The sequence below is a fragment of the Amphibalanus amphitrite genome, unplaced genomic scaffold (genome assembly GCF_019059575.1).
Source record: "Amphibalanus amphitrite isolate SeventyFive unplaced genomic scaffold, NRLGWU_Aamphi_draft 001103F_arrow, whole genome shotgun sequence".
Lineage (NCBI taxonomy): Eukaryota > Metazoa > Arthropoda > Thecostraca > Balanomorpha > Balanidae > Amphibalanus > Amphibalanus amphitrite.
In genome coordinates, this window is record NW_024882597.1 from 223,348 (window position 1) to 238,164 (window position 14,817).

Sequence of the window (14,817 nt, forward strand, 5' to 3'; positions counted from 1 at the left end):
TTTAGTGGGCTTTCTTGAGTTCCTGAATCCGAATCCGTGGCTCAATTTTCACCTAAACGCCCTCAAAACTGTTCCTTGACCTTTACAAGGTCAACCCACATCAATAACAACCGTCCTCGCCGGCGGCGGGTGTGACCTCCCGTGTTCCCAGGGACTACGTCACGTCAGTAATGACTGAAATGTAGTCAATTGTACATCTTTTGGTTGCTAATTCGTTGAGAAACACGGTCGTGTAAGTTTCATGTCGCTATCTTTAACCCTATTAGTGGCAGGGGTTGTTTTCATCCACCCCTCAGGTTTTTCGGGAATATCTCCGAAACCGCTGAAGCTACGATGCTGAAATTTTCTGACTTTTTCTAAAACTAAATTGGGCACATTCCCTGAAAATTTCAAGTTCATAACTTTACCAGGAGCGGCTCCAGAGCACTGGGAATTCGGGGGTCCTATTCGTGAAGCGAGTCATTTGGGCGAAGATCACGATGCTGATGTATTATAACTGTATGCACCAGTTTTACGAACAGTGAATGAAAGGTATCATGTGATAACATATACAAAGTTATTGTGCATCCTCTTTTGACACGTTTTTGCTATAATAGGCGGATCCAGGCGTCCAAAAAGGGGGGTTATGTTTTACCTCCCAACATAGGTGCCCTGACACCGCCTTTGCATGACCAATACAATTGTAGTCCTTCTCTCATAAGAAAATTGTAACATAACAAGACCATTACCACCCTTTTTAGAAACAGTACCAACAAAAACCTTATTTACTATACTTTTTGCGTACCCCCAATCTCAATGATCTGTATCCGCCTATGATTTTTGAAAATGCATATTTTTAGGATCCATGTGAATTCCTGGTTCATTCTCTATCGATCGGCAAAAGTTGCGTTAAGATTGGTTCAGAAACCTGGCTGTGATAAACAGTCTAAACTGTATCTGCAATTTGCCCGTTTTTACCCCCCTCTACCCCCTATTTACATTTTTAATTTTTATTTTTTAGAAATGTAGATCACGTTGAGCGAAATCAAATGCTGTTTGAATTTTGAAAATCGGCCCGTTAGATCTCGAGATATCAAGGGGGGGTCGTAAACAGCCCCCCTGCCACTAATAGGGGTAGCCAGGAGCCTTCCACTAATAGGGTTAATAGATTTGCCAATAGTGGCTAAGTAGCTTGGAAAATTATAGCTTTTCCCCCAAATGTGGCGCTTAATCTGCCATATCTGGGTTACACATTGACCTAGGGTCAAGAAATATACCACCAATCGCGAGTTCTCGTTGAGAGCAATCGACTGGGCTTTGTTGCGGAGCGCTACGACGCTTAGGTTCGAAACGCCAGGGGGTCGCATCGACCCCCTTCCCTGCCAGGCCGCGTTATGAATAATGCTGCCAGGGCGAGGGCTAATTACTTAAGCATAGAACGACCATATCTTACGTCATTAGCCACATGGACTTTAAGAAAGTGGCCTTAAAGATGACAACATCTCATTGTTAAGCATATAGGTGAAATTGACCCCATGGGCTGGTTCAATTGACCCTCGCATCGGGGTCATTTGAAACAGTCGTAGAGCTGTTTTATAAGCATGCGTTAACAGCAAAATGTGTTTGAAACACAATTTCACATATCTTAAAATAAAGTCGAAAATATATTTTTTCCTGGTATTGTTCATTTTTTGATATGACAACTAGATCTCGTTGTGAATATCAATATATAAAAAGTGGTTCAACTGGCCCCGCTCTCCCCTACAAGCAAATGTGGATTATGAATATTACGAGTCCATTCTTCTTTTTGTGTGAAATCTCTCATAACAACTACACATGGCCCTAGCACAATGCCAAAGCATGGATGAGATTACAAGATGAGCTGGTAGATGGGTTGGATTAACGTTAGCAAAACTGACCTGTCTTCCTTCAAGGTTTGCTTTCTCAACATCTGTTTGTTTATTGGACTGAAGTGGCTGCTGTTGCCTGTTGCTAAGATAAACATCCATCTGTGCTGACTGTTTTCATGAAAAAGTTATAATTTGTCACAAAAAGTAGCACTGTCCATATTCCTGGTCTATTTTGATTGCGGTAGAAATGTTGTTGATTTAGAGTCAAATTTAGTTATTATAATGATTACAAGTGGTGTTAATTATGGCCCAGAGTTGACAGTCCACAATGGTATTGCACTTAATGGTGTAAAATTATGTAGGAAACTGGTTCAATTGACTACATCTTGTCGTGAGTTCCATACAGATCATAGGTCCACCACACATTTTGCCTGTGGGATCCACAGAGATCATAAATCCTAACCTACAGAGTTGTCGCGAAATCACATGAGCTCACAGATCCAACCCCTAAATTTTGTCGAGAGATCCACTGAGATCATTACCGATCCAGCCCCTAAATTTTGTCGAGAGATCCACCGAGATCAAAGATGCACCTCTCAGACCCATGCACATGTCTGCCGCCATTATTGCCATTATTGGTGTGCGGTTTTCAAATAGATAGAGTTGTAGATGATTATGTATATTTTGCACTCCTCACAAACCACATCACATTTATATAAATAAATAAATAGCCGAGGGCCGATGAAACATCACAGAGCGTAACTTGTCGAACATGGATGGCGAATGGGTGACTTAGTTGTAGGCGGGCTTGTAAGCCGGCTGGTAGGCGGGCTTGCCGTAGCTGGGCTGGGGCTCGACGTAGGCGGGGTCCACCTCGGGGGTCGGGTACTCGGTGGGCACCGGGGTGGGCAGGATGTCGCTGGACGGCTGGTAGCCGTTCTCGTCGGCGACAAAGGCGACCTTGACCTCCTCGCCGTAGCCGTTGGTGTAGCTCCAGGAGCCCTCCTGGCGGTAGAGGTCCTCCGCCTCGCCGTAGGCGTTCTTGCCGTAGCCGGGCACCGGCACGCCAGTCTCGGACCTAAAAGAAGAAGAAAAATCGTCATTAAGGGTGTGCCATTGTCCGGTCATTCAGATCGCCTTGCACCTTATTTACCTATCAATATTCAGTGTTGTTTATTGATTTGTTGGTTTGGTTTTGTCAGTCGGCGATTTTCGCGTTCTCGTTCGTTTTATCATCAGTTTCGTATATTTGATTATCACTGACCTGTAGATGCCGTTCTCGGTAGAGAACTTGGAGCTGTAGGTGCCATCTCCGGGGTGGACGTCCTCCTGCTCCAGGATAGCGATCGGCTTGTAGCTCGAGTGGCCGTAGGACGGGGCAGGAGCGTACTTGGGCTGGGGCTTGTAGGTCGGGGCCGGGGCGTAGGTCGGGGCAGCGTAGGTCGGGGCAGCGTAGGTGGGACGGGGCCTGTAGGAAGGCTGGGGCCGGTCGGCGACGGCCACCAGGGCCAGAGCAGCGATGATGAACTGGAAAACGAGCAACAGGAGCAGTTATGAAGATGTTACTAAATCGACATGGGTCCTAGGCGCTTCCAGCAAAGTAGCCGCTAAATGTTGTTGGGCATATGTGAAAACGGTGATGCGTGATGATGCTGATAACAAATATTTATAATAACTTAAAAGAAATGACGTTAAACAATCTATAAGCCTATAAGTGCTTCTATGGCAAGTAGACATTTGCCTTACTCCCTGCTATAATCATAACGTGTGCCGGAAAAGTATCGTGCGATGCAAATGAGCCATCGAATCAGCCGCCAAGGTATGGCGGTAAGACGAAGATGACTTGCAAAAGATTGGTCACGAATGCGTGCTACCGTACTACAGACAAACCGGGCATGCGTTGACTTCGGATTGTCTTTACAAACCTAGCAATGGTCGAATCGGGACTGACATTTCATGGTGTCTGTTCAGACACTTGGATACAACTGGGCATTTTCCTACCCATGCCACCCATGTGCTACTCACCAGCTTCATGTTGTCTGTAGTGGGATCGGTGTGGAACTGATGCTCTCCCACAGTCGGTGCGGCCTTAAGTAGGTGGCGGTGTGAGGCGGGACGGGCCCGGCGGCCGGTCACGCCCCCTTCCCCTGACCGTGGTGGTCGGCGCGGCAGCTCTCGAGCGGAGGGGTCGGCGGCGCGGGAGGGTCGCGGGCGGGGCGCCGCGGCTCTTCGGCAGCTCCCCTCGGCCCGGCCTTGGCAGACGGCCACCGAACTGGGTCAGCTGCCGGCGGTGTTGATTGTTTAATTGGCCCCCTGGACCGAGGGTGGAGCTTCTCCCCGTGGCTAATGTGAGGCGTGTGAGGAGGCCGACCGCCCCGACACCGCCCACCGTGGGACCCCGGGCTCGCGGAGTCACACCAGGTTCAACGCGCCGCACCTGCTGCCACGGCGCCGCCTGCGTTAGTGCGTGAATGCGAAATCGCGGCGTCGGGCTCCCTTCATCAGTAGTATCCTGCATTGACTTAAGTTTCTGCTGGTTCACACGGTCAGGTTTTATAGCGATAGTTGTGGAGGGTTACGTTGAGTGCTGCTGTTCTCGCGACGGACGGCAGACTGGCCCCTATTCCCCTCTCTCCCCCTGTCCCAATCCTGCAGGGTCAAGCAGGGATGGCGTAAGAGTGTGGTACTTGGGGATACTGCTGATAGTAATATGATAAACAGATCATTTTGCAGTTGCTGACCGCAATAAGTATGCATAAAAAGCTTACACTCTCCGTTAAACAAGTCCTCATTCCAATGCTCCAAATTCCATTCCAAAGTGCACATTGTGCTTTTGTTGAGCAGTTGGTGGTTATGTGTTGTTGTTTTTTGTGAGACATAGAGCTGACACAACGACCAATAAAACACTACAGCTTATAGCATTACACTACAGCTTATTAGGATTTTGTATTATGGAAAGCTAGCACTGACGAAGAAGAAGTTCCAAACGCGTTTGCGAAGCTTTCTTTAACCCTCGCCCATGTAGGGGTGCAACCCCTCCCCCCTGAGGTTTTCTTAGCTACACGCCGAACCGTTTCAGATAGCCTGCTCACATTTTCAGTACCCTATGGGGCATCCTTTGCGCAACTTTTGTTTTTTTTTGTCAAGGTCATGTCAGGTCACGGAGTTATGACGTCATAAAGGGAACAACCTCCGGCCAGATTTACGCTAAATTGGAGATTGCTTCACATTGGTATAAATGCCGACTGACCTGACACACTGATGGATTGTTTTAGAATCATAACTGGCTGATTTGACATTGGCACAATGTCCGTTGACCTTTTCAAGGTTACTGAAGGTCAAGGTCAGGTCAGTGACCGCGGTTGACCTGTAATGACTTCTTGCACTTGTATGCCTTTTCGGGGTATTTTGATGCCCTGAATTCGAATTTGCTATCCATTTCAGGCATCGTCGGTTGTTTCTTGTAGTTCATTTTGGGTCAGGGTCAGGTCAGTGACGTCACACGCCTGACGTTACCCAATGCACAAATGACCTTGCAGACTTCCGATGCTCCCAACGCATCATTTTTAGAGTTATGACATCGAAATACACACCAAACGATAGAGAATTGATCAAGGATCACGATAGTGAAGGTTTCAAGTCGACATCTCTTACCGTTTTGCCGCAATCGGCGCGGAAATCTGAAAGAGTTAGATTTTTCCGAAAATTTGACCTTTGACCGGTCATAAGTAGGTCAAATGTTGACCTAGGACCAAAAATATACCACCAATCGCGAGATCTCGTTGAGAGCAATCCGTTGGTTTTTTCCGCTAAGCTCTACGACGCTCCGTTTTCAAACGCCAGGGGGGGTCGCACCAACCCCCCTGCATGGGCGAAGGTGGCAAAACACCGTTTACGGGCGAGGGTTAATACAAAAAAAAGTTTCACTTATCTATAGTCATACTTGTCACAATGAACGTTCAGCATGAGTTGAACCTGATAAATTACGACAGTAGGTATTTAACCCGCGCCCCACTGGGGTCTGTGTATAACACGCCCTACTGGGGGGGGGGGGGGGGGGGCTATTCATAGCCCCCCCTCCTCCTAACTCCGAAACTACTGGGCTGATCGTCAAAATTCAAACGGCGTCTGATAGCCCCGGAAAAACTGTCGAGCGAAACCTAATTTCATTGACCTCGAGGTCACCGATGACGTCACAGGTCAGGTCAAAGTAAAAATTATTAGCACTTTGGCTTGTTCACATTTTGGGCTCTGGCCGCCGTCTTACAAGTCAGATCAGGCTCATTTTTAGTTTCCACACTCGTGAACAGATGCTCTAGATACCTTGAGGGTACCAAACTTGTACTTTGATTTTCAGGTCAGGGTCAGGTCATCACAGGTCACGAAAATATTATATCATGCATCGGTCATGTGACACATGTTTTATGGTCCATTTAGGCCATAGATTTCGAATTTGATGTCGTCTGTGTCATTCGAGGTCATTTTGAGTCGAATTTAGCTTAGGTCAGGTCACTTTCAGGTCAAAAAAGGTCAAATTTTGAAGTTGAAATTTTTCAACAAAAAAGGTGTCTATTGGATGCAGTTTGAGCTCAGGAACACGATTGTGCCATTTATATTTGTGTACGATGCCAAATACGTACTGAAAAATTGATTTGAAAAATTAATAATTGTGAATTTTTTGCAATAATGCGTATAACTTAGCCATTTTTGGAGATATTTAGCTAAAAGTTGCTAGAGTTAGTCATAATCATGCGTTCTGTCACATATATTCCGGTTTTGTCGAAAAGTCAAAAACTTTTTGAAAAAATATAAAAATATATATTTTGAATATTATTATATAAAATTTTCGAAATTTTCTAAATTTTGAAAATCCGAGATAGCAGTTTGATAGCGCGGTGAATCCTGAGTCCTTTCATGCAAAGAAATTGGATCTAGCTTAAAAACTGAGCTCTTGGGAGCGATTGCCGTGGTTCAATGTTTTGCGTCGAAATCGGACGAACATGACGTCACTCTGACGTCATTTCCGGCCGACCTATGGTAGCTACGAAGTTCAAATTTTGACACAAGGTGTCAAATTGATGCAGCCGAAGGTACTGAAAGTTTGGCGTCGATCCGTCAAGCGGTTTGGAAGTTATTGCAGAAAAACGGGAGGGGGGCTATAAATAGCCCCCCCCCCCCAGTGGGGCGCGGGTTAACCGAGCGATACATTGTGCAAGGTTACTACAAGTGCCTGGCTTTGAGTGGTGTCCTTCTGCAGTCTGGTCCTCGTGGTTAATCGAGGAAGCTGGCGAATATATTCATAACTTACCACTTTCTGGGGCAACGCAATATGGGTCACTAATCCAGGTCAGTTGGGGTGAAACAGAGCTCAAATCGCACCAGTTTCCCAACATTTCAATACTGTAACATGGAAACCTCAACACTGAAAACGACCGCAGCATTTGCGGCCAAATTATTTTAATTCAAGTTATGAGCGATGTTTTTATAGCACATCTGAATTTAGCATCGTACGACGAGATGGAGAAGAGTGCATCGAACATGTTTACTCTTGTAACCTGTCGCTTATGGAATTGTTTAGCATTCCGGAGCTACCAAAGCACTGTGCTTTCTCTTCGAGGCATCGCATTATATCGTGCAGGCAATCCGGAGTCTGTAGGCCTGTGTAAACCAGTCAGTTGCCCACTCGCGGATCCAGAAAGGCGGTCCTGTTCGGGGGGGGGGGGCATACCCCAACACGAAGGTCCTTTTAAGTTAAAAACTCGGATTTTGATTCCTTATGAGCTGCTATGCAGTTACATGCAAGCTTTTCCCGATACAAAAGGTCTATTTTTCTTTTTATTTAACCCGCGCCCCGATGGGCTATTCAGCCATACGCGCCCTGCTGGGGGGGGGGGAGGAGGCAGATTCTGCCCCCCCCCCGTCTAACTTCCGAACCGATGGTCGTAGAAAAACGGGAATACGGCAATCGAAAGCTCTCAACAAGGCGGATCTTAAGAGCCCAAATTTTTTGCTCAAGTAGGTCAGAGGTCAGGTCAAGGTCAGGTCAAGGGTACAAAATGCAAGTTTCTACAGTTTCAGCCTTGCACCGTAGTTGCCGAAGAATGGACTGAGACTAGCTGCCCAAGACGTGTTTTTAGGCTACCAAGACAATATTCGTTGCATACAATATCATGCAAAGGTCAAGTTCAGGTCAGGTCACCAAAAACGAAATATAGAAAAGGACATGTGCGACACATGTTTTATGGGTCATTTTATTCATAGATTTTAATAGACACACTCAATAAGTGATATGGACCACATCTGGATGAATTTCAGGTCGAGGTCAGGTCAAGGTCAGGTAAAGTGAGGTCAAATTTTGAAGTTGGTTGTAAAGGCCTAAAAAGGTATCTATCTGATGCCGTTTTTCACGGCGAATCGAATGGTGCTATTTTTGTTTCCTCACGAGGCCTAGTACTTCCAAAAAATCCTTTTTTCAAAAAATTGTGTGTCGTGAAGTCATAAAATTTTGAATAACTCCCACATTTTTGAACCGATTCTTCTAAAAATTGGTATATAGGTGCATATAGACCACTGACATATATTCCGTTTTTTATACACTCAAAATTTTGGATTTTATAATTATTTTTTCCAAAAGTCAGTGTTGTAAAACAATATGGGCCAAAATCCAAAATTTTCAAAAAAGCGAGAGAGCCATTTCATAGACAAAGTAGAATCACGTATAACCTTTTTTGTAACGTCTTGATTCCTTTAAAAATGAAGATGTTCGCGGTGTTAGAAATTTTGCCGTTTTTGAGGCGAAAATGGCGGACATGACGTCACTAAAACGTCATTTTCTTAAAAAAATTTCCGACGGATTTCGCTCAAGTTTTCAGGAAACGTCTTAAATTGATGTATGATAAGGCTAAAAGTTTGACGTCGTTAGCGTAACACGTTTAGAGGTTATTGGCGAAAAACAGGAGGAGGGGCAGATTCTGCCTCCCCCCTCCCAGCAGGGCGCGGGTTAAGTAAACCGGCAAAGTTTCGTCGACTTGGGGCGCTGCGGGGACCCCTCTGGATCTCCTGCGGTGCTGTAACCCGGCCGGTGCCGCGGAGCCAGTCCCTACGGCTGACGCGGCATGGCGTCAGCCGCCCGCTCTGGAGCACCATCACACCCCTAACGTCATCGGCGCCCCGGGCGCTCCGGAGACGCCCCTGCTGACTCTCTAGGTCATCCAACGAATGTACGGGTCAGCGCGAGGCCTCCGGACAGGGTCACACACCTCAGGGACCCGAGCCGTCAGCTCGTCACCTTCACCACGCCCCTGCCGGACCCATCGCCGAGTCAGGGGAGACCCATTGAAACAGGCAGCCCCACTGAATACCAACGATCGGCCGCCGGGAGGATCCCGTTGTTACGGCGCGCGCCATGCGCCGCCGGCGACAAGACGCCCTGACCCTGAAGGTGCGAGACAGATAGCCGCTGACCAGAGGCGGCGGGTGGACGGACGGTGGGGTGGTGTACCGGTCAGAGGGGGATCGCTGGAGACGGCGAGCCGGGCCGGATCGGGACGCCACTCACGGGCTGGCGGACGGAGGGTGGGGTGGTACCCTTCTTATGAGGACGGCTGGAGACGGCGATCCGGGTCTCCCCTCTCTCCAGCGCCTCTTCTGTTCCTCCCAGGAACAGTCTAACTAGGTCCGAGTGCCTAAATGGATGCGCCATCAGATCTCAACTCCGGAGAAGAGAACACAGTCTTGTCGCTCTCCTGGTCGTTTGAAATAATGATTTGAGGATTCCAAGGATTACTCACTTCACAAAGCCAGCAAGCTTGTGCGTATAAGACAACCAGCAAACAAGCCGACTTCGTCTAACTGTGACACAATTCGTGGCTGAAAATCAGAGAATAGAATGCCCACTGCATGGAGACGAGCACCACCACGTCACGCCGGGCGGTGCGGTGTCTCTCCGTGTCGCCATGAGTGGTACCCGCGGGGCACAGACTCTGGGTGGAGTGGCGCTGGCCTGCACTGTGACCCAGACCTCAGACCAGGGGGAGCGGGGAGGGGGGGGGGGTGATGGGCCGATGTTCGCACGTCTCTCAATGGCTGCCATTTGGCTGATGAGCCATAAACTTGTGCTGTGACTCCTGTGACCTATTTTGACACGCTTCAGTGCCTCGCGATTATGCCATCACCGTCGCATTTTCTTAGTAGGTATCGTTAACCTGCCTAGAAGGTACTGAGCCTAGTCCCGCACCGTCTTTATCATTATAAATACCCACATTGAGCTCCGCAGCAGTGCTTGGGCGCGGTAATTCCAGATTCACTTTCGACCGTGGTTGCTACTGACGTCTATGAAGTACCCCATGCTTGCAGTGCACAGTGTGTTTTTTTTTTCTGGGTTAGCTGATATGATGAACCATTAGTTGTCATCGTGCATGAACGGGACGTAAATAATGATGGCTGTAAAACACAAAAGTACACATTTATAATATAAGTATTTCTCAGCATCTCGGTCTTTTTAGGCGTCGGTTCACCTGTTTTACCAGGCGGAGAATCAGAGTGGTCCGAGCGGCCACCATTCTCAGAATCATCCGTCCCTTCGGTCCCCACCGTGACTCCCATGTTCGGGCTTCCACTGCACACTACATGCATGCAATACATAACGTGCTCGTATATCGACCAGCAGCGCCGCTCTGTCGACCATGCCTCTCTGCAGGGACGGCTCCCACATGACGTCAGACACGACCGCTCCCAGGGCGGTGGTGTACGACGTGGCAGGAGAACATGTTACATCACAATCTGACGGCGGAGAAAACACTGTGAGCCTAGCTCCAGTAAACACCATTAGACTTCCAAAGCATGGAGCTAGGCAGAGCCTGGCGTGTTGCGTTTACAGTGACACTGGAACAAATTCGAAGGATACCCTATGGTAAGAAATTTGGGAAGCAAAATAACTGTGCCATTTGAATGTTAATTTGCATATGCTCCATTGGCGACAGATATTAGACAAGATCTCCCAGGGGCATTGAAAAGTGATATCGGTGGCAATATAAGTAAATCTCTTGTTACGTCTGTTGTGGCTTGTGTTATGCAAGATTCTCACAGTTAGCCCAGAAGTGCGGCCTTGCCCTCCCTCTGCTACCACATCCCACCGGGCAATGAATCTGGGTACGCCATGAAGCTGAGAGATGCAACACCCTCGAATGGCCAATATACTGTGTCTTGGTGTCACAGTGAGCTGGAAATATTACGCACTTTGCTCGGTTATCTGCCGCTGCAGGACATAGCGGGAAGGCTGAGCACTCATACCGCTCGCGTCCTTGTCTGCACCATCTCTGCAGAATAGTGTCCGTCCTTCGACCTCATGGGGCCACCTCTGACAGGGTTCGGACCTGTGTAGTCTCAGCACTTTGCTCAGCAGGTCGTCCGGTGTCCACCAGGGTCGACCCCCGACCTCCGCGGCGCCGCCGACCTTGGTCACCGGCCGGCAGTCACTGCCGTCTGGACGTGCATCCCGGCGGGGCCACGCCCTGACGACTGGCCGGCCGCCGCACCGTTAGCCGCGTCTCGTCCCCCATTGTAGTCCTGGCCGCAGGCGAGTGCCTCCCTCCGCAATGGCGCGCCTGGCCTTCGTGCCCTCCCGGCGTCCGCTCCAGTATCTGGGTCAAACCGGTCCTGACGAGACCTTGGCTCCGGCACAGGAAGACGGCTAGCTAATTTGCACCGTCCTCCGTGGAGATGGTGTACGCAGCTCACGTGCTGTTGCCATGCCGAGATAAATACCGGATGGGACCGAAATAAATAGAAGGCGCTCCTCTTTTCTACCATGCTTCCTTTCACTGGACAAAGCACCGTCATTTTGCGATCCTTGAATGTTACCGGGACCTTTTCAGACTCTTTGTTTACCTTATTGAAAAAACAACGAATGGAACGTGCTATTGGTGAAAAGGCTCACATGGGTCAGCAGTATGGGGCAAGTCTTGAGTGTCAAAGGGCACAATAATAGTCATACAGTTAAATTGTATTATATCTTCTTCTTTTTTTGCTAGGACACCGCTTAACCCTCGCCCGTATAAGGGGGGGGGCGAACGGACCCCCTCGGTTTTCGCAAATAACTCGCGTAAAAAGCGGCCGATCGGAACGAAAGTTTCAGTGCCTCCGCAACATCAATTGTACACCTACCCTGGAAATTTCATGATCCTGATCCAAATGACCATTAGCATGTGACATATTTTTTAGACCATGTATGGCCGGAAGCGCGATTCGGCGTTTGTCGGCTCGCATTAGCCGCGCGTTTGCAGTGTTTTCGTGGTTTCAAGCGTTTACACATTTGATATGATGTTATTCCCATGCATCAGGGTTGGTTTCAAGGTCACCTGAAGGTCAGGTCAGGTCATTGGCCTTTGACTACGGTTCACTTTTTCGAGTTTTACATGTTTTATGCTAATTTTTGGAGCTGAGTCCTAATTTAGCAACTATTTGAACATTTACGAAGTAGTTTTGGTGCCTTCGCAACATGTTACGAAACTGTAGGAGGGGGTTGACACGTACCCGGCAGGACCCCTATTGGTTGACCTGACCTGGCCTGACCCGTCCGGGCCTAAATGCATGAAGACATCATCTGTGATCAAAACTAGCATGTTATTCGTGATCAGCACCCCGAAAAATCTCATAGCAGCTAGGTACACTTTACGACGTTCTAACAAGTCCCGATTTTCCCGACTTTTGGGTCATTGACCTGACCTGGAAGTACAATCAATGACCTATGACATTGAAATAAGATATCATCGGCTTGCTCTTGTCACGGGTAACACGCTCGTTTTTTTCCCGCGAAGCTCTAGCTCGATCAGGGGCGAAACGGCAAGGGGTCCAACGGACCCTCCCCCCCCCTTATACGTTCGCGATGTTTAAATTTCAATATCCTAAACTACAAATATCATATTGTCAAGAATACCGTGCGAGTGTCGTTTGAAGTCATCTGTGATGATTTCACTGCACTTGTTTCGTCGTTTTCGCATTTTACCTGGGTAGTTTGCAGCAACCCTTGGGAGTTTGCAAACTAACTAGGGACTTTGCAAGCTACCTGGGGAGTTTGCGAGCTGCCTGTTCGACCGGGTACTTTGCAGGCTACCTAGGGAGTTTGCAAACTACCTGATCGTTCAGGGAGTTTGCAAACTCCCTAGGTAGTTTGCAAACTAACTGATTTCTCATACTCCCTGTAGCATATATACTATACACTTGCGCGTGTATGTTCGCGTGTGTGTGTCTGTGTGTGGAGTGTGCACGTGTTAGTTGAGAAAGTATTTATTGACTTTCAACTAGCTTTGATGTGAGCGGCGTCGTGTCACAAGCGCCCAGAGGTCGATAAAATGCTTGGAGTTGCTCCAACGAACATCTTAGTCCCATCACTGTCTCCAACTTAGCCCTCGCCTGGTAGGGGGGGGGGGGGAGCAGCCTCCCTAAGTTTTTTTTTTCGCGAATAGCGTAAAAGTTGGTGTCGCGTAGCGCCGCAAAATTCGGCACCAGAGGTGAAAAAACCCTGCTACTCGCCTGCGTGCGTAGGCGACAGCCATAGGAATAAACAGACAGATTCGAGCATCTCAGTTGATGCATTTAAAGTAGATAACTAGGCCGTTTCCGCTACAATCAGAGCTGTCTTCCCATAGAAGACCACTATGAACCACGGCACAAAAATTTAACAGCGTCGTCTCTTTGTAGACAGCTGGGGCTGAAAAATCCCGCCGGTGCGACAGCCGGTGCGTTGTGAAGCGCCATAGACAACGCAGGAAAAACGGCGACAGCGCGACAGCTCGTCCCCGCTCGTCGCCGGTTGAGCGGAGGCGGGGACCGACGCGGCCTTGGCCGCCGACGGAGTAGGGAGGGACCGGGCGACTGGGGACGGGGGACGTCACATCTGGGCCACAACTGGTGCGAGGTCCATGACCATCGGTCCTAGAAACTTGGTAGGAGCGTTGATAATTGGTCTTGACTACTGAAGCAAGGACAAGTGAATCAGTGACAACTGACAATCCTTTCGTGAGTTCTGATTGAACTGGATCAGGAAGCCAGGACGAGCTATAGGAAGTCGATCAGACCTATAGGTAAGTTTAGTGATAGTGATTTATTTTTTGTTGTGTAACTAGGTATTGAAATATGGTGATGCGTTGTGATGCCCAGAGTCTGAAATTTGAAAGATAAGTTTATTTCTAACATTCTAGCCTCATTTTCAAATTTACTTTTTTGGCCTCAAAGGTGATGAGAAAACGGCAAAAAATGGTACCTTCTGTTTCAAGATGACTTGTGAAAAATTGCCGACAGCTAGACATCGCGTAGGTGACAGCTTTTGAGTTTTATTCACCTCTGTTCGGCACAACGTCTGGGAGTGGGAATGAGCCTTTTGCTACCTATCCTGAAAATTCACTGCCATCCGCCGCGTCGGCACACCGGTATCTCCTCACCTTCTCCCCATACGGCCTTGATTCCCCAACTAAAACCATCACACTACCTACTGCATGCGGTGACCGGTCGCACGGTGGATCTGAATGCCTACGTTTTCGCGCCAAAGTCTGAAACAACTAACGATTATCATCAGCTTAGAGATGTTGAAATTTAGCATTTTAAAGCTTTTAGTTTAAAAGTTCAGTGTGTGCTTTAACGCACTTGTCCTTATTGATTGAGAAAGAGCGGACTTTTTATCGTATTACCTAATACGAAGTAACGCAATCGAAGTGTGATTTCGGTCCACTGTGCGTTTTCAGGCGCGCTCGATAAAACACCCAGGCCTGGAGAAAGTTGGAAGGGTGATTTTCTGATCCTCCTTACCACAAAATGACCCTAAGCGAAAAAATGCCCGCAGGGCGCTGCCAACGCGTGCCAGCGGCCCTGCTAGTAAGGGCGAAAATCAATGTATGTGTATGCGGAGCGCACCCTTAGCGCTACGATGGCTCCTTGGAGACACCTGTAGAAACCTCTGCCGGCAGAAGGGTCAGGTCCCTCGCAAACGGCG

At 48.3% G+C, this 14,817-nt stretch overlaps 1 protein-coding gene across 1 annotated transcript; it reads right to left on the reverse strand.

Annotated features, from left to right (window-relative positions):
- Window positions 1-2,492: 2,492 nt before the first annotated feature.
- LOC122370154 (adhesive plaque matrix protein-like) lies at window positions 2,493-4,155 on the reverse strand. The gene is made up of 3 exons (XM_043345516.1): window positions 3,855-4,155; window positions 3,094-3,356; window positions 2,493-2,907 (listed from the first exon to the last, which is right to left on the reverse strand). The coding sequence occupies exons 1-3, from the start codon at window positions 3,861-3,863 to the stop codon at window positions 2,622-2,624; spliced, it is 558 nt and encodes a 185-aa protein (XP_043201451.1). The 5' UTR covers window positions 3,864-4,155; the 3' UTR covers window positions 2,493-2,621.
- Between the last annotated feature and the right edge of the window lie 10,662 nt (window positions 4,156-14,817).

What these genes read in the sequence shown, in the direction of transcription:
- LOC122370154 (XM_043345516.1), bottom strand. An exon ending in ACCGAGAACGGCATCTACAG is followed by an intron (nt 2,908 to 3,093) that starts GTCAGTGATAAT and finishes TTCTTCTTTTAG; the next exon opens with GTCCGAGACTGGCGTGCCGG.